Here is a 25,081-nt window from a genome sequence, read left to right on the forward strand (position 1 = left end):
ACAGTCAAGTGGTTTATAAATTTTGTTAAATATTTTTTTCTTTTTCTTTTTTAAAAATAGCAGCACTGTAAAGCAGTTGTGGGAGGCTACCAATTTAGCAGAGGCACAGCAAGGGGGAAGGGAGGAAGGAACTGCTGACAACCTCTCCCTGCTCTTTGCCTGCTCAAAATCCACCTGCCAGCTTCTTCTTTTCTTGCCCTTAGGGGAAGCGATGCAGGGCCTATGTATTGATTGCAACTTTCATTTAGGCAAGCTTCATTCCTGGATGCTTTCATGTAAACCTGGTCCTTTTCTGTGGCCTTCAGAGGTCAATGTAAATTGGGCCGCGGAAACGTGCTGCAATCTGGCTCTGTGTGTGTTTAGCTTCTCCTGTTCTTGTGCTGCGTTTCTTTTTTAAAAAAGCAACAACAGTAGTATGGAATTGATATTTTAAATTGTTTAAAACTATATTTCCTTGTTGTGTTTTGCTACGCATTTTTATAAGCAGTGTTGTAAAAATACCTTTCTTAAAAAGCAGGTTGTAAGTATGTTACATACAACAATAAATTAATAGGCAGGTAGAAGAGGGGGAGCGCTGAGCACCCTCCCCTGCTGAGGTTTCAGCTTTCCATCACCTGGGAAACTGTTCAGGTAGCCTCCTGGATATCCTTTAGTGGTGCCTAATGGGTGCGAAAAGAAGGAAAGTGTCCTGGTTAAGGAAGTGGGAGAAATTCGATTCAGTTCACATTTAAAAGCAAATTTACTTAATTTCTGCTTTCTGAAACAATACATGCAAACAGAAATGCAGCTGTCTTTTGAAATCTGCACCTCTCCAATGTTTGCAATGTAGTTCTCCAGCCAAATAATGTGTACAAAAATGCACCTACTGGGGTAAAATGTGCATGAAACTGCATATATTAAATTGCATGATGTTAGGGGATTGCATTAAATGCATATGTTAAGAGCGATCAGCACTAAAATGATGGTGAATTTTTATGTGGGCCTTTTAAAAAAAATCATAAACTCTTGTGAAAATATGGGGAACTGAACTTAAGACTGGGAAAAATGGGTACTGAGAAAACAAAGATTGACAGAATTGTCCATTCCTAATCCTAATAAATGAAAATTAAAAGAGAACGAATGGAGAAAATAGAAGAGTGTCCTCATCAACCAGAATAAAGTGCTTTAACCTCTTTACAAAAAAGCTCATATATATATATATATAATTATATATATATATATAATTTGTATAGCTCAGTGGTAGACCCACCTGCTTTGCATGTACAATTTTCCTGTTTCAATTCCCTCCAGACAGGGCTGGGGAAATCCTGGAGTGCTGCTGCCAGTAGGTGATACCAAGGCAAATAGATCAATGATCTGACTCAGAGCGGATGGGGAGCAAGCAGATCATCCTTCCTTTACGTTTGCTTCTTGCACATGACATTTACATGGATTTTTTTCTCTTCTCTTTAGAGTGTGTTTATTTCACTTCAGATATGTGGGGAAAAGAAACATTGCAAGGTATGATTTGAGTGATGATCTGCAGAGTTGGGGAAGTGAACCATTTCTCTCCTTCCTTCCTTCCTTCCTTCCTTCCTTCCTTCCTTTGTAATGGATAAAGCAAACTGGAAAAGCAACATTAAAATCCTAAAATCCTAGAATTGTCTCAGCAAAAGACTTGCCCCATAGAGCAGGATGCAAGATGTGGCATGGTCTCAACAAGCCAAGGTCCTCCTCAGGGAACTGGACTGGGTCCAAAATGTGACCCGGAGGCTGGGTCAAGCAACAGCTCAAGGCCAAAAGCACAGGCAAGGCACAAACATGGCACGGAGGGGGAACCAGAACCAGATGCAAGGAACAAGGAGCTGATGGCTATTGAGCAACTGGAAGGCTCAAGAGGGAGACCTCATATACTGCAGCCCCTTAGAGCACCCCCTGTGACTAGCCCCAAATGCTAGTCATAAAGGAGCTCCACTGATTGCTTACACAGAAGCTACACATTGACTCTGGGTCCATAAGCAAATGCTGCTCCATTGCATTTCGGCCAGGACCTTTTGGTACTGGCATTCTCAAGGACTGGGTGGTAGTGGCACCACCTGCACCTCTGACAGCTCCAAGGGTTGTCCAGCAGGTCTCTCCCCATGTGCTTGCCTCCCATGGTTCCTCAGCACTGGTTCAATCACTGCCTGCTACTCAAGGGCATGCCTGGTTTGTCCTCTGGGGACTCTGTGTTTGGCACCAGGTAGGCATGACATGACGCAGCAAAAATCCCTCTCTCCTTTTCCAGGGTCAACGATGCTTGGCTGTCAAAGCACATGGGCACTGACCGGAAATCCCAGACGATGCCAGCCCTCCGCAGCAGAGCTGGGGCCATGCAAACCCGTCTCCAGCACTTGAGCAGCCTGGACAGCTCCTTCACCCTTAACCACAGTAGGTGTTGAGAAGATGCTGAGGGGCAAGCAGTGTGGCCACTGGCTGGACTGCAGCAGCATCCTGGGAGCTTCTGTGGCTGCTATGTGACTCACAGGAAAGAGGGGGCCCTGAATTTCCACCACATATTTGGCAGCATCTTAGCTGAGCTACAGTTCCCAAAACCCTTAACAAAGACCCCTGCCTTAGACTATTTGTGTGTTTGAGAAACAACAACAGGGCAAATGCACCTAGGAGACTCCACCTCCAGCCTCTGACTTCCATGTTACAGTTGGGAGCCCAAGTCAGGACCTTGATTCATCTGTGGATGTGCTGGGACTTGAACCCAGTTCCCACATATAGTAGCTTCAAGACATTCTCCTTTCAAACCACCAATAGCCCTTGCTAAAGCTCTCCAGAAAGCCTGGATTTAAACCCTGCCTGCAAATCCATTTCTGCTGTCTTCGACAATGAAAAAAGGCTGGAGAGCAACACCTGTCAGTGCCACTTGCAGCATGCTTCTTTTCCTTCTTTGCAGGTGCTGGCACATCAGAGGCAGACATTGTGCACCAGGCTTTGCTGGAGGGCAACACAGCGACAGAGGTTGCTCTCACTGTCCTGGACACCATTTCATTCTTCTCCCATTGCTTCAAGGTAAGCGTTGGGCTCTGTGCAAAGAGTTCCCTTTGCTGGCCACCCCTACTCTGGCTGCTGGGCAGGCTTCTGGTGTTGTTTTAGGAAGAGCCTGTCTCTTGGATGAGGCCAAAGAGGGGCACATCTTGCCATCACTCTGTTAGCACAGGGATGTCTTGTCTTCCATCCTCCTGTGTTACTATCTTTTAGCATGATGCACAGGGACCATGCTGTCAGAAAGACTTCCTGCCCTCACTGAGGCTTCCTGTGGTGATAGAACGGTGTCTGGTTGCCTTCTATAGCAGAGAAAGTGGGCTTGCCAGCCAACGGTGCCCTGTGCAACTGGAGCATCCCCTCCCACCTGGGGTGTTTAATATTTCCCTTTGTGTTTTTGTTTTTAATGTGCTTTTTATTGAGCAGAAGAACAGGCGGTGCTTGTCTGGCATTCCTTTGCAGTTAGCCAAGGAGTCTAATGCCCTTATAAAAATGGATAAAACAAGAGAGGAAGATTTAATTTGTGCACTAGAGATGACTTACTGGAGGGCAAGTGGCAAGGGTCTTGTGCTCCTTGTTCAGGGCAGGTCAAGAGCGCCAAAGGGGCTCTGTCCAGCCCAGCCTCCTGTTCTCACAGTGGCCACAAAGGCCCACAAGCAGGACCTGAGAGCAAGAGCAGGACTCTCCCCTCTTTCAGCTTCCGGCAACTGCTGCTCAGTAAGCACTACTGCCACCAACCACGGAGGCAGAGCATGGCCATCAGGGCTAATAGCTACTGATAGCCTTATCTTCCATTGATTTGTGCAACCCTCTTTTAAAGCCATTCAAGTTGGTGGCTATCATTACATTTGGTGAGAATGAATTCCATGCATGCAAAGAAGGTATTTCTTTCATCTATCCCAAATCTTCCAGCGTCCAGCTTATTTGGATGTCCATGACTTCTGCGTAATGAGAGGGGGAGAAAAAAACCACTCTCTATCCACATAGATGATGCCTTCCTGGAACAGATGGCCAAGCATGCAAAAGGAAGGGAGATAGTAGTAATGGGGGACTTCAATTACCCGGATATTTGTTGGATGTCAAACTCAGCCAAGAGCATAAGGTCAAACAGATTCCTCACTGGCCTTGCAGACAACTTCATTGTCCAGAAAGTGGGAGAAGCAACAAGAGGAACAGCCATTTTAGATCTGGTCCTAACCAATGTTGATGACCTGGTTAGTGGGGTAGAAGTGGAAGGATCATTAGGCGCGAGTGATCATGCTCTTCTGAAGTTTACTATACAGCGGAAAGGAGCAGCCAAGCATACTAGGACTCAATTTCTTGACTTTAAGAAAGCCGACTTCATAAAACTTAGGGAAGTGCTGGGTGAGATCCCATGGACAGTAATACTAAAAGGAAAGGGAGTTCATGATGGCTGGGAGTTTGTTAAGAGGGAGATAGTAAAAGCACAACGTCAGGCAATACCAATGAGACGGAAACATGGAAGGTGCCTAAAGAAGCCAGGGTGGCTATCTAAAGAACTTTTAACTGAGTTAAGATTAAAAAAGGATGTGTACAAAAAATGGAAAAGGGGGGAAACCACCAAAGAGGAATTCAAACAAATAGCCAGCACGTGTAGACACAAAGTCAGAAAAGCTAAAGCACAGAATGAACTCAGGCTTGCTAGAGAGGTTAAAAGCAACAAAAAAGGCTTTTATGGGTATGTTCGTAGCAAAAGGAAGAAGAAAGAAACAGTGGGGTCACTCAGAGGAGAAGATGGTGAAATGCAAACAGGGGACACAGAAAGGGCTGAACTCCTCAATGCCTTCTTTGCCTCAGTCTTCCCCGATAAAGAAAACAATGCCCAACCTGAAGAATTAGGAGCAAATGATTCAGCAAAGGAAACACAGCCCAGAATAACTAAGGAGATAGTACAATAATACTTGGCTAGTTTAGATGTATTCAAGTCTCCAGGGCCAGATGAACTGCATCCAAGAGTATTAAAAGAACTGGCAGATGTGATCTCAGAACCACTGGCAGTCATCTTTGAGAATTCCTGGAGAACAGGCGAAGTCCCGGCAGACTGGAGGAGGGCAAATGTTGTCCCTATTTTCAAAAAGGGGGAAAGAGAGGACCCAAATAATTACCGCCCAGTCAGTCTGACATCAATACCAGGGAAGATTCTGGAGCAGATCATTAAGCAAACAGTCTGTGAGCACCTAGAAAGGAATGCTGTGATCACCAATAGTCAGCATGGATTTCTGAAAAATAAGTCATGTCAGACTAACCTGATCTCATTTTTTGATAGAATTACAAGCCTGGTAGATGAAGGGAACGCAGTGGATGTAGCCTACCTTGATTTCAGCAAGGCATTCGACAAGGTGCCCCATGATATTCTTGTAAAGAAGCTGGTAAAATGCGGTCTTGACTATGCTACCACTCAGTGGATTAGTAACTGGCTGACTGACCGAACCCAAAGGGTGCTCATCAATGGTTCCTCTTCATCCTGGAGAAGAGTGACTAGTGGGGTGCCACAGGGTTCTGTCTTGGGCCCGGTCTTATTCAACATCTTTATCAACGATTTGGATGATGGACTCAAGGGCATCCTGATCAAATTTACAGATGACACCAAACTGGGAGAGGTGGCTAACACCCCAGAGGACAGGATCACACTTCAAAACGACCTTGACAGATTAGAGAACTGGGCCAAAACAAACAAGATGAATTTCAACAGGGAGAAATGTAAAGTATTGCACTTGGGCAAAAAAAATGAGAGGCACAAATACAAGATGGGTGACACCTGGCTTGAGAGCAGTACATGTGAAAAGGATCTAGGAGTCTTGGTTGACCACAAACTTGACATGAGCCAACAGTGTGACGCGGCAGCTAAAAATGCAATTCTGGGCTGCATCAATAGGAGTATAGCATCTAGATCAAGGGAAGTAATAGTGCCACTGTATTCTGCTCTGGTCAGACCTCACCTGGAGTACTGTGTCCAGTTCTCGGCACCACAGTTCAAGAGGGACACTGACAAACTGGAACGTGTCCAGAGGAGGGCAACCAAAATGGTCAAAGGCCTGGAAACGATGCCTTATGAGGAATGGTTAAGGGAGCTGGGCATGTTTAGCCTGGAGAAGAGGAGGTTAAGGGGTGATATGATAGCCATGTTCAAATATATAAAAGGATGTCACATAGAGGAGGGAGAAAGGTTGTTTTCTGCTGCTCCAGAGAAGCGGACACGGAGCAATGGATCCAAACTACAAGAAAGAAGATTCCACCTAAACATTAGGAAGAACTTCCTGACAGTAAGAGCTGTTCGACAGTGGAATTTGTTGCCAGGGAGTGTGGTGGAATCTCCTACTTTGGAGGTCTTTAAGCAGAGGCTTGACAACCATATGTCAGGAGTGCTCTGATGGTGTTTCCTGCTTGGCCGGGGGTTGGACTCGATGGCCCTTGTGGTCTCTTCCAACTCTATGATTCTATGATTCTATGACTTTCCCCATTTTATGCACCTGGATCATGCCCCCCACCCACCCACCAGTCTTACTAGGCATTCCTCCAGACAACAAAGCCACTCCTTAATCATTTTGGTTGCCCATTTTCTCAGCCTTCTCTAGTTCTCCAGTATCTTTTTTGAGGTCCAGCGACTTTCTTTCCAAATTGTTACAAGTGGCATCTTCACAGCTTTCTTCTGACCTATTAGAAACCCATGGAGTCCACTGCTCTGGGTCCTCTAACCAAACCCTTGCCAGCCTTCTAAAAGTGAGCATTGGTGGCTGGTCTAGTATGCTTATGCTGCTGTTCAGATTTTAAGTTACATTTTTGTGATGTTGCAGTACCACCTTGGTTCCAGAAAATGCTGCCCCCCCAAAAAAAACCAGATTATATTTTCTGTTACCATTTGTGACCCCTACTCTTGTGTACTCGTTCAGCACTAATTTGGTGCAGGCATTCAGAGGTGTGTTATTTGCCTGCTCAGTCTGGGGCAAGTGCCAATAAGCTGTTTTCTGGAAACATGTGCTTGCTCTGCCAGCCCACCAAAATGAACCCTCACCCATTTTTTCCAGAACCAGCTCTTAAACAATGATGGGCACAACCCACTGATGAAAAAGGTGTTCGATATTCATATTGCCTTCCTCAAAAACGGGCAGTCAGAAGCAGCTCTTAAGCACGTCTTTGCCTCTCTGAGAGCTTTCATCAACAAGGTAGGTGAAGGAGAGTGATTCTTGATTATTGTTATTTATTTTATTTATGGACTGCTTCCCAAGAGATATCCTGAAGCAATTCACTAGATAGATGTGAACTAGCCTCTGTTTACCACAGCTGATTCACCACCTTTGTGGAGGGGTTCCTATTTTACTCCCACATTGAGAAGTTTTGACCTATAAAGCCTTAAACAGCTCAGGACTGAAATACCTCAAGGACCACCTCTCCCCATCTGAACTCCCCAGACCCTGTGATCATCATCTGAGGCCCTTCTTCGTGTGCCTCCTCCACAAGAGGCTCAGAGAGTGGCAACAGGGCATTTTCTGCAGGGACTTCCCATTTCTGGAATGCTCTCCCCAAGGAGGCTTGCCTGGCAACATCCTTGCATATATTTAGGCGCCAGGCAAAAAAACCCGTTTATTTTCCACCAGGCCATTGGCTTTTAGCTGCCTGTGGCTTCCATCAGTGAGTGGGATATTTTAGTCCTGCCCTTTAAAACTATGAACAAGTTTGGGGTATTTCTTTATGATGGTTTTAGTGCTCTTCATTTACTGTTGTTAAGCTGCTTTGAGCTACTTTTGTCTAAAAATAAAAAGTGATTGATCAGTCTAATTCATTAACAATATCTTATAACCACTTCCACCATGATGGGCACATGATCAGCTGAAACTTGTCATGCTTTTTAAGAAGGGAACGTTGTGCTTCTTGCTGCCCCCACCTTTGCCCTGCCTTTAACCTCCGCCTGACCTTCCACCCCATCCAGTTCCCCTCGACCTTCTTCAAGGGGAGAGTCAACATGTGTGCCGCCTTCTGCTACGAGGTCCTCAAGTGCTGCACATCCAAGCTCAGCTCAACCCGTAATGAGGCCTCTGCCCTCCTCTACCTCCTCATGAGAAATAACTTTGAGTTCACTAAGCGGAAAACTTTTCTAAGAACCCACCTCCAGGTTAGTGAAAGGGGAAGTCTTGGCAGGGCGTGGGTGGAGGGGGTGTTGAGGGGGCGAAGGCAGACGAGCTGAGCTGAATGCAGATCTGGCACACGGGGCCAGCACTGCATGCAAAGAGCTCAGCTCCCTTCCAGGTTTGTTTATGCAACTTTTATGTTAACTGTTTCGCTCCCACAGAGGCACATGGAGGTTTCATATATATTTCCCCTGTGTGTGGTGAGTTCTTCAAAAAAACGAAAAGGCAGGGTATGGAATAGGTTCATGTGAAATATTTTAATGCAGTTCAAACACATGAATCATTCTGCTGTTCTTGTAAATTAAATCTCCAGAGTAAAAAGTTGTGAATGTGCTAGAAGGGTGTTCTGGGAGTGGGCACATTTATTTATTATTCCATCCCCTCCGAGGAATTCCGAGCAACGTACATCATTTGACAGGTCCCTCCCACCTTTGATGCTCACAGAAACACTGCCAGGAAGGCTGAGAGAGAGTGATGGCACAAGCCCACCCACAACCTTCATGCCTGAGTGGGGATTTGAGGCCAGGTCTTCTCCCCGCTAATCCAGAACTCTAGCCAGTAAATCACACTGGCTCCCAGCTGTACAAGGCACCATTTTTGCAATGTCCCTTGATCAGAAAGAGGCCAATCTACAATGATGATACATCCAGAGGTAATAACAAGCAGCCTTCTCCAAGAGTAGATGTGCCTCCTCCCCACGCATCTGGAGTTATTCATTCCTGAAACAGAAACCCAGTGGAACCATCTGCCCCTACCAGGCACAAATTGGAAGGAGCTTGTCTCAGAGCATCATCCTGTGCAGAGCTGCAGCGGACACCCTCCCCTATGTGAGCAGCCAGTTTGCTCACAGGAGGTTCTCATTTAAGTGGTCATTTTCTTGCAATGTTCAGTTTAGGGACTACCATCCTGGGGGAAACTTGGTTGTGTGTGCGCAAAATTGGCATTCCTTTGATTTCCAGTTGACTGATGTGGGTTTTCCAGCCTGTATAAGTCTGAAAACAAAGCCTTCTGCTTCTTCAATAGATCATTATTGCGGTAAGCCAGCTGATAGCTGATGTGGCACTTAGCGGAGGGTCGAGGTTCCAAGAATCACTCTCAATTATCAATAACTTTGCCAACAGTGACCGGCCAGTGAAGGTAAGTTTGATTCAATGAATCAAAAAGAAGAGAGAGGCCAGGCCAATAGGAACATAAAAAGCTATATGCCAAGTCAGACAAGTGGCCTATCAAGTTCCATACCCTGACTGGCAGCCGCTCTCCAGGGTTTCAGGCAGGGGACATTCCCAACCCTACCATGGAATGCATTGGGGACCTTCGGCATGCAAAGCAGAAGCATATTTATCCTGCTTATGAATGGTTGGAAAGAACCTCAGCTGAAGTCCATGGCGTGAAGGAACAGATCCAGGAGTACAAGTCCAGCAAAGGATGGGACAGGGTTGTAATAGGTGAGGGGGTAACAGTGGCACAGGAAACTCAACCCCGTGACTGACAGCTTTACATGCATTTGCCTCTGCGGATACTTTCTCAAGTTCTCCTTTCTCTGGACTTATTTTTAATGGCACTGCAAAATATCACATCTGGATCTCATCTAAAACTGAGCCATAATTTTTATTTTTTTAAAAAAAGTTCTGGCTCAGGGTTGGGGGTATGGACAGATTCATGAAACCTACAACCACACCTCACCTTGTTCATTCCCACACCAATTGATGACATCAGTCATCTTATTTTGTTGGGGAGGGGAGGTGTCCCTAGTTGCTGACAGACATCATTTTCTTCATTGCCACCAACCCCACACAAAACTCTTAGAGTGGGGGGTGGGAAGCACTGCCTTCACTCTGAGTTGGCTTTGTGACAATTCTGTTTAGTCATGAAGCCAAATCAGAGTGAGGGCTAAGGTTTTCAGTCTGGGGTGGTGGGCAAGAATGACACTGATTACCAACCACCAGCAGCATATCAACTGCAAGTAAGTTCACCCCACAATTCACCCCTGTTTATGCCTCCCCAGGTTGCCAAAACAGCCTCCTAGCTTTGCACCCTGCACACAGGTAGTGAAACTGGCAGGGTGGTGGGGTGCTTTTGGCTCATCCCTGAAAACGTGTATAATTTAAAACATCCAAAAGCAGTTACCTTTAAAAGCATGCTAAAAGCAATTACAATTAAAAGCATTCTTCCATCCAGTGATTTTGAGGTTGCTAGGAAAAGTGTTCTTCAGCCACGAAGTGCTTTGAAGTTTGATAACAGTGGAGGCAGGCACACCTCACTAGGGTGGCATTTCACAACCGGGGAGCCATCACCTTTTGAAGAACAGGTGTGAGGGCTTCCCATTTTGATGGGACTGGTTAATTTTCCTCAGCCCTGCGGTCACCTCTCCCTCCCCTGCAAAAAACTCTGCTGTTAGTTCCACATAATGGGGGGTGGGGGGTGCAAGTAGGTAGACTAATACCAGCTTGGGAGGAGGGGTGTGGTTTAGATGAGGAAGCTGCAAAGAGGGCTAAACATCTCCCTGTTGCGCAGATTGGGCATGAGGCGGCGGGGGGGGGTGGCACTGCTGCTTTTACATTGAGATAAACTCTTCTGGAAGCTGGGAGATCTCTTGTTTGGGGCAGCAGTGCTTCCAAATACCAGCCGCTGAAAACAGCAGGAGGGGAGAAGGCAGTTGTGCTTGAATCCTGCCATTGGCCTGATCCAGCAGCAGAAGAAGAAGAGTTTGGACTTGATATCCCGCCTTTCACTCCCCTTCAGGAGTCTCAAAGGGGCTCACATTCTCCTTTCCCTTCTTCCCCCACAACAAACACTCTGTGAGGTGAGTGGGGCTGAGAGACTTCAGAGAAGTGTGACTGGCCCAAGGTCACTCAGCAGCTGCAGGTGGAGGAGCAGGGAAGCGAACCCGGTTCCCCAGATTATGAGTCCACCGCTCTTAACCACTACACCACGCAGGCTCTTCTTATGTTCTTATCTGACCCTAGAGGCTTCTCCAGACAACCTATTTAGAGTTCAGTTACCCTGATTGGCTTGTGCAAAGCTTATGCAGCAGCTGATCAGGGAGGGGTGCCGTACCTCTGTGCTTTGCAGCATCTGCTTTGCATGCAGAAGATTCCAGGTTCAATCCTTGATGACATCTCCAGGTAGGGATGTGAGAGACTTCTGCCTGAAACCCTGGACTGCTGCTGCCAGTCTGTGCAGACGATACTGAGCTGGCTGGATCCAGGGTCTGATTCAGCATGAAGCAGCTTCCTGTATTCTTAAACCATGCACTTTATTGAGCACTAATTCTTAATGGTTTATGGGGCGATTATGACCACAAGTATTCATTGTGCATTCATCCTGATCTGTTTGTGAGGAGTTTACACATCTTCCTGTTAGGAATTAATTTAGCTCAAGCTTTTATATCATAGAACTGTAGAGTTGGAAGGGACCCAAGGGGCAATCTAGTCCAGCCCCCTGCAAGGCAGGAATCTCAGCTCAAGCATCCATGACAGATGGCCATCCAGCCTCTGCTTAGAAACCTCCGAGGAAGGAGAGTCCAGAGCTGCACAAAGGAGACTCTTCTTTGTATTTCCCCATCACTTTCCAAACTGCAAAATGTCTCTGTGTTTTGGGGGTTTTTAAGTGAGAGAGTTGTGCTCGGGAGCCATTCATCCATTTCAGATGCACAAAAAAAATTTAATAAGAGCCTCTGCTGTGCCTGGCCATTGGCCAATCTAGTCCAGCATCTAATTTTCACAGTGGCCAACAAGAAGTTCCAGAATGTGCTTGAATCCCACAAACACAGTAAAGAGGCACCCCCAGCCCCCCGCTTCACATCTGCCTTCACCCTGACTCTTGGCTTTTTCATGTCAGTCGACGTCTTTTCCGTCTGAAGTGAAAGACCTGACCAAGAGGATCCGGACAGTGCTGATGGCCACAGCTCAGATGAAGGAGCATGAGAGGGACCCTGAGATGCTGGTTGACCTGCAATACAGTTTGGCCAAGTCCTACGCCAGCACACCAGAGCTGAGGAAGACCTGGCTGGACAGCATGGCCAAGATCCACTTCAAGAACGGAGATTTCTCTGAGGTAATTCATTGCTTTGCCTGGCCCTGGGCTGCCCGGATGAGACGTGGGGCTGGGGGTTATTCATGGCACTAAACTCTGCCCTTGCTTTGCAGGCAGCCATGTGTTACATTCACATTGCGGCTTTGGTGGCAGAGTTCCTTCATCGAAAAAGTAAGTGTTTTTGAAGAAGTTTCAAGTGTGCAGAACTTCGGAAGGTTTGTTTCGTGCTGCAGGGCAATTGCAGTTGCGTTGTGGAGTGTGGGCTCGTTTCTTCAGTTCTTGCATCATCTTGAAGCACACCATCCTGTGTTTTCTTTGTTTTGTAATGGATTGCTTTTGGATTCTGCTGGCTTCGAGCCAGAGTCATTCCCACAATGGAGGAAGTTGGAGCCCAGGGGGATCTGGACCTGAGGGAGGGAGGGAGCAAAGTGGCAGCAGAGGCTGAGCGGAACCTCGGGTGGGTGAGGTTATGACGCTGTGGCTACATAGTCTTATAGCCTGGGCAGCCATCCATCAGGGATTGTTTGATTCCTGCATGGTAGGGGCTTGGACTAGGTGTGTCCCTTCCAACTCTACAAGTATATTCTTCTATCCTCCACCCCTAACCTTATAGGGCTGCAGCACCAGCCCCTCAGCAGTAGAAATTCAGCAATTTAGCAACTGCTAAATTGTCACTTCGCTTCTTGCAGGGAGGGAACCAGGCAGAGGGCCTTCTTGGTATTGGTGCCTGCCCTGTGGAATGCCCTCCCATCAGATGTCAAAGAGATGAACAACTACCTGACATTTAGAAGACATCTGAAGGCAGCCCTCTTTAGGGAAGCTTTTAATGTTTAATAGGTTATTGTATTTTAGTGTTCTGTTGGAAGCCACCCAGAGGGGCGGGGGAAACCCAGTCAGATGGGCGGGGTACAAATAATAATAATGATAATAATAATAATTGTTGTTGTTGTTGTTATTATTATTTATTTCAGTCCCATGATGAGGCCTGAATCCTGATTGGAAGGTATCCAAATGGTTCGCATTCTCCAGGCATGCTTGGAGTTGTTCAGCAACATAGTGGGTGGTACTGAGTTAGGTTTTCCTCAGAATAGACCCACTGAAATTAATGAAGTTAGGTTCATTAATTTCAATGGGTCTACAATGAAGGAAAGTGAGTTGACTAAGACCCAGTATTTTTTGGAAAATGTACATGACATTTCTGTCATCACCTGATGCCTTCACTTTGTGAATACAGTTCTCTGTCCTCACACACACTTGTATTAGAGAAATGCATAAGTATGTGCCATTTATTTATTGTTAAAAAGAGAAGTGGGACCCTTGCCAACCTTGTTGTGGATTTGGACCAGAATAAGGAACAAGCGCATGTGGTTTGCGGTTCATTGCTGCACTGGATTAAAATGGACTTTCCAGGGACCATTCCACCTCGCAATGTCAGAAATTAAATTCATGACTGTAGTACTTCATAGAAGGCAAACAATGGTTTCTGCAAAACTGAACCTGACTCTTTAGTCCAGGGCGTGAGGAGGGAGAAAGGGGCTTGTACAGGCATAATAATAATAATAATAATAATAATAATAATAATAATAATAATAATAAACAACTTCTATTTATATCCCGCCCTCCCCGGCCGAAGTCAGACTCAGGGCAGTTAACATCAAATATATAACATTAGTATAAAATCAAACAATATTTAAATGACAGGTCAAAATCAAATTAAAGTCTAATTAGATGGCTTTCCGCAGGGTTAGGGTTGGGAACAGTAAGTGCTCATCGGCCCAACTGTTTACGCTGGTCTTATATGGGCCTGTGAGAATGCTGGGAGGCCCCTTTCATATTAGTTCTTATAAAAAAAGAAAAGGGGAGTCAGGCTGAGCCCTGACCAAAGGCCAGGCGGAACAACCCCATCTTGCAGGCCCTGAGGAAAGATGTCAAATCCCACAGGGCCCTGATCTCTTGTGGCAGAGCGTTCCACCAGGCCAGGGCCAAGGCCGTAAAGCCCCTGGCCCTGGTTGAGGCCATCCTAATCTCTCTGAGCCCCGGGATCTTCAAGGTGTTATTATTTGTAGACTGTAAGGTCCTCCATGGGACATACCGGGAGAGGCGGTCCCGTAGGTACGAGGGTCCTAGGCCCTATAGGGCTTTAAAGGTCAAAACCAGCACCTTAAACCTGACCCTGTACTCCACCGGGAGCCAGTGCAGCTGGTATAGTACCGGATGGATATGATCTCGCAGCGAAGACCCCATAAGGAGTCTCGCCGTGGCATTCTGCACCTGCCGGAGTTTCTGGGTCAGCTTCAAGGCAACTCCACATAGAGTGAGTTACAGTAATCAAGCCTGGAGGTGACCATCACATGGATCACAGTGGTGAGATCAGGGCGAAAGAGGTAAGGGACCAACTGCTTAGCACGGCGGAGATGGAAAAATGCCGCCTTTGTTGTGGCTGCAACCTGCGCCTCCATGGAAAGGGAGGCATTGAGGATTACACCCAAACTCTTGACAAAAGACGCTGGCACTAATTGCGTCCCCGCAAGAGATGGGAGTTGGCCTCCCAATCCCATATTGTCCCAACCCAGCCAAAGGACCTCTGTCTTTGAAGGATTTAGCTTCAACCAGCTCGCATGCAACCATCCAGCCACAGCTTCCAGACATCTGACCAGTGTGTCTGGGGCCGAGTCAGGTCGGCCTTCCATCAACAGATAGAGTTGGGTGTCATCAGCATACTGATAGCAGCCCAGACCAAAGCTCCGGACAAGCTGGGCGAGGGGGTTCATAAAGATATTAAAAAGCATCGGGGAGAGAATTGCACCCTGCGGCACTCCACACACCAAGGAGTGGTGCAACAACAGCTCCTCCCCTAACACCACCCTCTGTCCCCGACCAGAAAGGAAAGAGCGCAGCCATTGTAAGACTGTGTCCTGAATCCCCACGTCGGCAAGGCGGTGGTCCAGGAGTTCGTGATCGACCATGTTGAAGGCTGCTGACAAGTCTAAAAGGTTCAGCAGCCCCGACCCGCCTCAAACCAACTGCCTAGGGAGATCATCTGTTAGGGCGACCAAAGCTGTCTTGGTCCCATGACCAGCACGGAAGCCGGACTGGAATGGATCCAAGGCCGATTTTTCATCCAGAAATCCACCAAGCTGTTCAGCAACCACTCTCTCAATCACCTTACCCAGATATGGAAGATTCAAAACTGGGCGGTAATTGGATAGATCTAAAGGATCTAATGATGTTTTCTTTAAGAGCGGACGCACCACTGCCTCCTTCAGCTCCCCTGGGAATGTCCCCATGCCAAGGGACAAATTAATGATGTCACCCAGGGGGGCCTGCACCTCATCTGGACACGCTCTAATCAGCCAGGATGGGCACAGGTCAAGAGGACAGGTGGTGGGCTTTCCAGCTTGGAGGAGTCTGTCCACATTGGCTGGGAGTATCCGATGTGGACGTGGTCCAATACTGGATCCGAAACAGTCGAGGGGCCTCCAGTTCTGTTATTGTATCCAAATTGGAAGGGAGGTCACGGAGGAGCAACAAAACTTTCTCCGCGAAAAAGCTCGCAAATGCCTCACAGCTGTGTGTCAGATTCATATTTAAATCTGGCCTTCCAGATACCCAATTATACTAGAGACCCCATTATACTAAAAGGTTGTGCCGGGAAAGAGCTAGCGGATGCAATGGAAGCTGCGAAGTAAGATTTCTTAGCAGCTTTCATAGCCATCTCATAGGCTTTCATAAGCGTCCTATATGATGTTCTTGACATTCTGTCGCAAGCTCCCTGCTGTACTCACTCTAGCCGTCTGAGGTCCCGCTTCATTTTCTGGAGCTCCTCGGTGAACCAGGGGGCCCAGTTTCTGCAGGGTCGCAGAGGGCGTCTAGGTGTGATCTCATTGATGGCTGCCAAGAGCCGGGTATTCCAACCCTCAACAAGCTCACCCAGTGAGCCGCCAGGGGGAGCAGGGTCCCACAAGGCCTGATGGAGTCTATCAGGGTCCCTCAGCCTCTGCGGGTGAGCCCAAATAGGCTCGCCACCTAAGCAGGTTGGGGGTGGAAAGTCAATCCTGGCTTTCAGAGCGTAGTGATCAGACAATGGCACCTCCACGAAGGGGGCCATGATCACTTCTACGCCTGCTCCAAGGACCAAATCCAGCGTGTGGCCTGCTTGATGTGTGGGGCCCGAAACAAACTGGGAGAGCCCCCACTGGTATGAAGTTTATGGCATGTAGTGCCTTAAAAGAGAATTTAATGAAAATGATTTACAGGTGGTACATAACACCAGTCAAGCTTGCAAAAATTTACCATTTGCCCGATAATAAATGTTGGAAATGTAATGAAACTGAAGGTACATTCTTTCACCTTTGGTGGACATGCCCAAAGATTAAGGCATTTTGGGAGATGATCTATAATGAAATGAAAAAGGTATTTAAATATACCTTTCTGAAGAAACCAGAGGCCTTTCTCCTGGGCATTGTTGGCCAATTGGTGCCAAAGAAGGATAGAACTTTTTTTCATGTATGCCACAACAGCAGCAAGAATAATTATCGCAAAGCACTGGAAGACACAAGATCTACCCACCAGGGAAGAATGGCAGATGAAGCTGATGGACTACATGGAACTGGCAGAAATGACTGGCAGAATTCGAGACCAGGGAGAAGAGTCAGTGGAAGAAGATTGGAAAAAATTTAAAGTATATTTACAGAAATATTGTAAAATTAATGAATGTTAGAAGGATGCTGGAAAGAAGTTATATGGCTTTAGCAGAAATGTTATAAAGAATTAAGTAAAAATAGATTGTTAATGGAACAAAGTGGAAAATTTAAGGTTAGGGTGTTTTAAGTTAAATTTTAGAACGAAAATTGAGAAAGATGGAAAGGACTTGCTGTAATAGCTAATTGAACTAGAATACAAAAAAGGGAGGTGTGAGGAGGTCGATGAAACTAGTATATGAAAGGTAAAGACATGGAAAGGTTGGATGTATTTTTAAATGTTTTTGTTTTGTTTCTTTGTGGTTTTATTGTATTGGTTTTTTTCCCTTTTTTGTTTTTATTGTATTGTATTGCTTTGCTTTGCTTTGCTTTGCTTTGCTTTGTTTAACTCTTTTTTTCTTTTTGTAATTTTTGTAACTCTTAAACTTTTAATAAACATTGCTTAAAATTTTTTTAAAAAAACAAACAAACTGGGAGAGCCCTAGTGTCGCCATGGAAGACACCAGGTCCAGAGCCTGTGAGGAGGGAGTGGCATCCAGCATGGATGTTGAAGTCTCCCAATACCAGTAGGTTAGGGAACTCCAAGGCCCAGCCGGCCACCGCCTCCGATAGGCCTGACAGGGTGGCTGCTGGTGCGCTAGGTGGCCGGTACACCAGCCAGACAGCCAAGCTCACCTCGGTGCCCTACACCAGGCCAACACATTCGATGCCGGGGATCGATGGTGTTGGCAGAGCCCTGAAAGAGCAATCTTCCCAGATTAACAATGCCACCCCTCCCCCCCGGCCCACAGTCCGCAACTGGTGGAGGACGGAGAAACACTAGGGGTAGGGATCAGGCCTGGGTTCCAAATGCACCCCTCTAGTCTTGCCCTCCTCAGCCTTCACCAGCCCTACTTCATACGCAGTCCCATGCAAAATTGGGTGTATTTGCCAGGCTGAGATATGCCCTTGGGTAAGGTGATTGAGAGAGCGGTTGCTGAACAGCTTGGTGGATTTCTGGATGAAAAGTCGGCCTTGGTCATGGGAACAAGACAGCTTTGGTCACCCTAACAGATGATCTCCATAGGCAGTTGGATTGAGGCCGGTTGGGGCTGCTGATCCTTTTAGACTTGTCAGGAGCCTTCAACATGGTCAATCACGAACCTTTGGACCACCACCTTGCCGACATGGAGATTCAGGACACAGTCTTACAATGGCTGCGCTCTTTCCTTTCTGGTTGGGGACAGAGGGTGGTGTTAGGGGAGGAGCTGTTGTTGCGCCACTCCTTGGTGGGAAAAAATGTTTACATTTACCTCCCCCCCCCCCAAAAAAAACAAGAGTCCTTTTTGTTGGGAATAACCCAGACAGAAATCCCGAGGTGCCAGAAAAGTTTATTTATGTATGCAACAACAACAGCCCATGTTCTGATAGCCCCCAAATGGAAAGTGAGCAAGGTCCCTTGTCAAGAGGACTGGCAGTTTAATATGTTAGAATATTCAGAACTGGCAGGCTTAACACACAGAATAAGAGAGCAAGAAGAACCTATATTGAAAGGAGAGAGGTAAATATTTATTTAATATATGGAAAATTATTGTACACAGCTGAAAACTCTGGCACCATTAAGATAAATTCAACAGAGTATTCAACAATATTGGATTGTAAAAGTGGGGAATTGATTTGAATGGCTATACAGTAGTAAAATATGCAGGAATGTACGATATGTAATATGAATCATGGAAGGAGAAGAAGGGAAGTCATTGGATATTTTAAAGTTTGTAAAATGTTTATTTTGAAATGTAGAAAAGAGATTTTTGCAGGATTTCATATGGTTGTAAATTGTACTTCATTGTTCCTGGCTTGTAAGCTGCTTTAAGAGGCATTTTTTCTTGAAAAGCGGTGGGCATATTTATTAAAGTAAATAAATGAAACAATGAGCAAATCATGCACGAGACAGCTAGATTCCATGCCCTGCAATGCAAACACACAGACAGCAGTCAATGCTAGTGACGCCAGGGGCAGGTAAAATGTGAGCTGCATAATCTCCATGTGGTTTGTTCCCTTCCCACTGATCTTTCTCCTTCTGACTGTAGAACTATTTCCAGCTGGATGCTCATCTTTCAAGAAAATTACACCCAATATTGATGAAGAGGGGGCGATGAAAGAAGACGCGGGGATGATGGACGTTCATTACAGTGAAGTAAGGCAGGCTATTGTACACTGACAGCAGAGTGTGTGTGCAGTTTTCATGAAGACTTCCGCATGCAGGGTGGGAGATTTATATTTGTCCTAGTGAGAGACCTCCTGTCCCGCCTCCGATGATAATTGTAAGATTGGAGGGAGGCTGTTATTGGGTTAAGGTTAAGGTTTACAAACACACCACACATTTACTGTGGTCTCAGTGAAAATTGTCATTATCTGCCTGCTATTTTTTTAATAGTAAAAAACAACAACTGGATGTGCTGGGTGGTGATCGCACTATTCAAATAACATCTGGTTGTGCTCTTAGGATGGAACCGTTCCAAACAGTCATCTGATCTTGTTCTGCGTTTTCTGCTGTGTTGATTTCTGTCCCTTCAGAAAAAGCACGATGATCCCAGCAACTTTCCCCTTGTTTAATCTTTTTTTTAAAAAAAATTAAATAAAATTCTTCCTTCAGGAGGTCCTGGTAGAGCTATTGGAGCAGTGTGTTGATGGCTTGTGGAAAGCAGAGCGTTATGAAACCATCTCAGAGATTTCGAAGCTGATCATTCCAATCTATGAGAAACGACGCGAGTTTGAGGTACTGGCTCACAACACAATCCTATATGCACATCTGTCGAGAAGTAAGCTCCATTAAGTTCAGAGAAATTTGCCTCAGGTCAGTGGACAGCCTTCACCAATCAGGTGCCCACCAGATGTTTGATGGGCTGCAGTTCCCATTCGCTCTGGCCACTGGCCACAGAGGCTGTTGGCTGGGGTTGGAGGGAGTTGTCCCCTTGGAACATCTGGATAGCATCAGGAGGGAAGGCATGGAATCCAAATCAGCCTTTCATTATAGCAGCCCTCCATACAGGGGATGGCCACCAAAATTGTGACTTAAGGCTCATAGCTAACTTCATGGGGACTGAGAAGCTTAACATGTGACAGCATCCCTGCTGCACCCTGGAACCTGTGCCATGTGGGGAGGAGAGTTCCTGGCCAAGCAGAGTGTACCCCATGCCCACGTTTAGACCCTGCTGCAGTCACCAGGTGAAATAGATATTTTATCCCAGCTGCCTTTCATCAAATAGCCTAAAAATTCCCTTAGTGCCTCCTGACATCTCTCAAGGAAGTACAGAACTTGGCACTAGACATAGCATGGTATGTTAAAGGGGACTCCAAGGTTTTAAATTAAGATTTAAAAGTTCATTAAAAAGATAAAAAGTGGTTCTTAGGAAAAATGTTTAGATGCAAGAAACCTTACAGGCACGCAAAAACATCCTCTCCACTTTAAGCAGAAGCAGAAATAAGGAAAGAGTTAAATTCCATCCACTCTGCTTGAAAATAAAAAGGTCCCTTACCTTTCATACTGAGCTTGTACTGAGCAAGCTTTCAGGTCTTCAAGACCTGATCTTCAGGCTCAGTAATAACAACACTTAACATTTGTGTTGTGCTTCCAACTGCAAAAAGCACTTCAAATGCAATATCTTGTAATCCTCACAACAACCCTGTGTCAGGCTTCCTCAACCTCGGCCCTCCAGATGTTTTGAAACTACAATTCCTATCATCCCTGACCACTGGTCCTGCTAGCTTGGGATCATGGGAGTTGTAGGCCAAAAACATCTGGAGGGCCGAGGTTGAGGAAGCCTGCTGTAAGTGGTACTATCCCCTCTATTGCAAAGCAAAGTTGTGGGAGATTGAGGGTAAGGAAGGGCAGCATGCCCAAGGCTACCTGATGAGTTCATGGCAGAGGTGAAATCTGAGCTAAGGAGGGAGAAACAAAGAAGTTCAAAATTTTGGCAGCTTTTAGGCTTGCCTTTACATTGAAGAGTGCAGGAGAAGAGCTCTTCTGGATCAGACCATGGCATATCTAGTCCAGCATCCTGTTCTCACAGTGGCCAGCCAGATCCCTGTGGGAAACCAGCAAGCCGGACCCGAGTGCAAGAGCATCTGATACTCAGAGGCACAATGGCCTCTGACAGTGAAGGGAGAGCTTAGCCACCAAGGCTAGTAGCTGCTGATAGCCTATTCCTCCATGCATCTGTCTGGTCCTCTTTTATAGCCATCCCAATGGGTAGCCATCCCTGCCTCCTGTGGCAGCTGTGTGAAGGCTTACCTTTGCAATATTCAACTGCTTAGTAATATTCAACTGCTTGCTACCTTTATTTGGGTGTTTTTTTTAAATGAACCTCTCTGTGTTTTTAATATCAATTCAGAGAAAAAAACGAGAAGCTATAGCAACAACACGAAAAAAATCAGCAGTGAAAGATGGTTCTTTTCCTTAAAAAAATAAAAAAATGACTTTTCTTGATACATATTTTAGGTTAACAACAACAACAACAACAAACAAGACACATATAACATAACTCGACTATAAATTTAATTCCAGTGCTGCTTGGGGATGCACAAAAAAAGGAAAGTCCCAAACAATCATGGAGAAGATGTAGAAACAGCAATATGGAAGGCCCGCAGAGATAATTTATGAAATTTAATTTATAGGTCAAAATGTTTAAGTATAATACCTGTCCATAAAGGGCAATGAAAATCTGGGGGAAGGGCTATTCCCTGTTGTCACAAAACAAATTCAGCAAACAAATCCAGACATTCTAAAAACAATTATAATTAAAACATCTCAAACCAATTCAAGCTTAAAAGATCCTAGAAGCTGTTGAAGTTAAAAACATTCTTCCATCTGATGATCTTAGGGTTGCCATGTATGTTCAGCCTCCACATATCTAAGTAAACGGATGTATTCAAAATCCTCCTGAAAGTTACTAATGATGGTGACAGGTGCACCTCACTAGGGAGGGCATTCCACAACTGTGGAACCACCACAGAAAAGGCCCTGTCATGGATCAGTGCCAACCGGGCAGTCCCCAGTGTCCAAGAATGATAAAATCAATGCTGGAGACCAAACGCTGAAGACCAGGAGTGGGTGAGGGTGTTCAGGGGTAAACAGCCGAGCAATTGCTTCAGGGTTTGTGCGGGGTGTGTGGGTGTGTGGGTGTGCACACTTACTCATTCTTCCCCATTTGTCAAACAACTGGGAGAAAGGTCAAATCCCGAGCTCTGTTCATGATGCAGAAACAGCCCCAACTCTGAGTCAGTGCTGCACAGCCACCCTCAACTCTCCAGTGAAAGTATCACAAGTAAATCTTTGATGGCAAAGCACAGCTCCTTGGGTTGGTTCTCAGCCCCACAACAAAGTTTGCAGATGGTGATAAGCAGGCTTTGAGCTTCAGCAGGGCTTGAACCATTTGGCCAATTCTGTTTTTGCTTCGTCTCCAGAAACTTACGCAAGTGTACAGAACACTTCACGGCGCTTACACTAAAATCCTGGAAGTGATGCAGACTAAAAAAAGGCTGCTGGGCACTTATTTCCGAGTTGCTTTTTATGGACAGGTAAGTGTCTCAGTCGCTTGGGGAGTCGCTCAGTGGCAGAGCATCTGCTTTGGTTGCAGAAGGTCCCAGGTCCAGTCTCCAACCACATCTCCACAGAGGGCTTGCTGCTGGAGAGCTGCTGCCTGTCAATGCAGAGATAGACCCTTGGTCTGACTGGTATAAAGCAGCTGCCTCCTATGTTCCCCAGACTGACAGCTGACGTGATCAGCACCAAAATCCTTGATCTTGAGTGGCCTTTGCAAACTAGTCTTTTTCCCCTCTGCATTAGAAATCGCAAAAAATATTTTTAGAAATTACCTTGCTGTCCACAAGCACAAGTGAGTGATGTAGCTATGCTTGGCAAAGGAAATTAAAACCTGTGTTCAGAATGCAACATTTACATCTGGACAAGCTGCTTTCTATAACCTTTATAAATCATGTGGATTGGGGAAATTTGCACCACTTTTGCACTCTTTTGCTTGCTGCTTTGCATAATTTTTTTTGGTTTTGTCTAGTGATAAGATGGGAAAGGGAGCTAAATCCTCTCTATTTTCCCACTCACTCTTACTAATCTACTCCTTTAACATCTGCTATTCCAGTAGGCGATGGCCGCGCACTCGCAAGCATGAGGACATGGAACAGCCATGAGGACTAGGAAGTTGTTTTAGGAAAGGAGAATCTAGGAAAGCTAAATTCTGCACCCAGCACTACATTCATCACTTGCTATGCACTCCCATGGAATTCTGAGCATAGGGTAGATGTTTGATTTGTAGTCACTGCAACCATTTTTAAATTCCTTCCAATCATGTTGTTTGTTGTGCATTTCTGATCAACAAAGGCTTTCTTTGAAGAAGAGGATGGCAAGGAATACATCTACAAAGAGCCTAAGCTAACAGGTCTATCAGAGATCTCCTTCCGCCTGCTGAAACTTTATGGGGACAAATTTGGAGCAGAGAATGTCAAAATCATCCAGGACTCAAATAAGGTGACACAGAAATGCTTGCAGTCCTCCCCTCTTGGCAGCGCCCACCCTCAGACAATGTAAAAGTAAAGGTACCCCCTGACCATTAGGTCCAGTCACAGACGACTCTGGGATTGCGGCGCTCATCTCGCTTTATTGGCCGAGGAAGCAGGCAAACAGCTTCTGGGTCATGTGGCCAGCATGGCTAAGCCGCTTCTGGCAAACCAGAGCAGAGCACAGAAACGCCGTTTACCTTCCCGCCGGAGCGGTACCTATTTATCTACTTGCACTTTGACGTGCTTTCGAACTGCTAGGGGGGCAGGAGCAGGGACCGAGCAACGGGAGCTCACCCCATCACGGGGATTCGAACTGCCGACCTTCCGATCAGCAAGCCCTAGGCTCAGTGGTTTAGACCACAGCGCCACCCGCCACCAATGTAGGAGCAGGCATTGCAGAAAGGAATAGAGATGTTGTTCTGAGATCTGCCTCTCACTTGTGATCGAGGCAGATCACAAACTGTGATCCATTTTTGTCAGGGAAAGGGTCTGCCCATGGGAAACTAATCAGAGAGCTTGAGGTAGGCACCTCTTGCCTTGCTGGCTGCCTTGGAAGCATTTCTATACAGTTCTTGGCCGATTGGAAGGCTGGGCTAGGAAAAGCCAATTTTAGCCAGGGATGTCATCCAATAGCGATGCAAGAATAAACCTCCTAAGATTGGGTACATTCATATGACAATTTATTCTGTTTGCACATTTCCCCAACAGTTGACTTCTGTCAGCATTATAATTCAGATTTCACATGACATAAAAGCCACTTCCAGAAATACACTGGAAGGCAGCATTCACATGAGAGTTTATTCCCTTTCCATGACATTTCCCAAATGGTTAAGTTCCACATGTTTGAGCTTTCACATGACATAAGTCACTTCTAGAAAAAAGTGGGATATAGTGCAAATTTAGTACTCATTTTCTGCTACTGGAAGAAAAGCAGCAGGAGAGCAGCAGGCAGGGACGCGGACTTATAAAAAATATTGGGGGGGCCCAGGAAAGCTCATGAATAATAAATAAGCTCATGAATATGCAAATAAAGTGGCTCCGGCCCTAAATAGGGCAAGCCACGCCCCCCAGCCAGCTGATTGGCTGGCTGGGAGGTGTGGCCAGTCGGGCTTCCCCTGTTCTCGCGGGGGCTGAAACCGCCAGGAGGAAGGAAATTCCCCCCGGCAGTGCCTTGGCAGTGGCGGTGGTGCTGCGAAGCAGCGAGGCAGGAGCCCCCGCCCCCGGCGCCCGAGATTATTGGGGGGGCTGAGCCCCCCCAAAAAATTTTTTGAGGGGGCTCGAGCCCCCTCAAGCCCCATGGAGTCGGCGCCTATGGCAGCAGGTCATGTGGTTCTTAGATTCTTGGTCCACGATCCCTGATTGTGGTGCAGAGCTAGGCTGGGCCTCTTTCCTTACTCGTTTTCTCGCTTTCTTCAGGTGAATGCCAAAGACCTGGACTCCAAGTATGCGCACATTCAAGTGACTTATCTGAAGCCCTACTTTGATGAGAAAGAGCTCTCAGAGAGGAAGACAGATTTTGAAAGGAACCACAACATCAACCGATTTGTGTTCGAGACACCATATACTTTGTCTGGGAAAAAACATGGGAGTGTGGAAGAGCAGTGCAAGAGGCGGACGATCCTTACCAGT

General features: G+C 46.2%; 1 protein-coding gene across 3 annotated transcripts in view; it reads left to right on the forward strand.

The window, feature by feature from the left end:
• Positions 1-25,081, forward strand: part of DOCK11 (dedicator of cytokinesis 11) — a 199,849-nt gene that overhangs the window by 140,060 nt on the left and 34,708 nt on the right. For all 3 annotated transcript variants that reach the window (XM_081180379.1, XM_081180377.1, XM_081180378.1), the window contains 13 exons: positions 1,453-1,500; positions 2,267-2,409; positions 2,927-3,042; positions 7,062-7,199; positions 7,964-8,146; positions 9,186-9,299; positions 12,003-12,218; positions 12,311-12,368; positions 18,967-19,073; positions 19,533-19,655; positions 22,343-22,456; positions 23,274-23,420; positions 24,869-25,079. In XM_081180379.1, the coding sequence (XP_081036505.1) occupies positions 1,453-1,500; positions 2,267-2,409; positions 2,927-3,042; positions 7,062-7,199; positions 7,964-8,146; positions 9,186-9,299; positions 12,003-12,218; positions 12,311-12,368; positions 18,967-19,073; positions 19,533-19,655; positions 22,343-22,456; positions 23,274-23,420; positions 24,869-25,079 (1,718 nt within the window). The remainder of the gene's footprint in view (positions 1-1,452; positions 1,501-2,266; positions 2,410-2,926; positions 3,043-7,061; positions 7,200-7,963; positions 8,147-9,185; positions 9,300-12,002; positions 12,219-12,310; positions 12,369-18,966; positions 19,074-19,532; positions 19,656-22,342; positions 22,457-23,273; positions 23,421-24,868; positions 25,080-25,081) is intronic.

This window comes from Podarcis bocagei (assembly GCF_964188305.1).
Source record: "Podarcis bocagei genome assembly, chromosome: Z".
In the NCBI taxonomy this organism is placed as follows: Eukaryota; Metazoa; Chordata; class Lepidosauria; order Squamata; family Lacertidae; genus Podarcis; species Podarcis bocagei.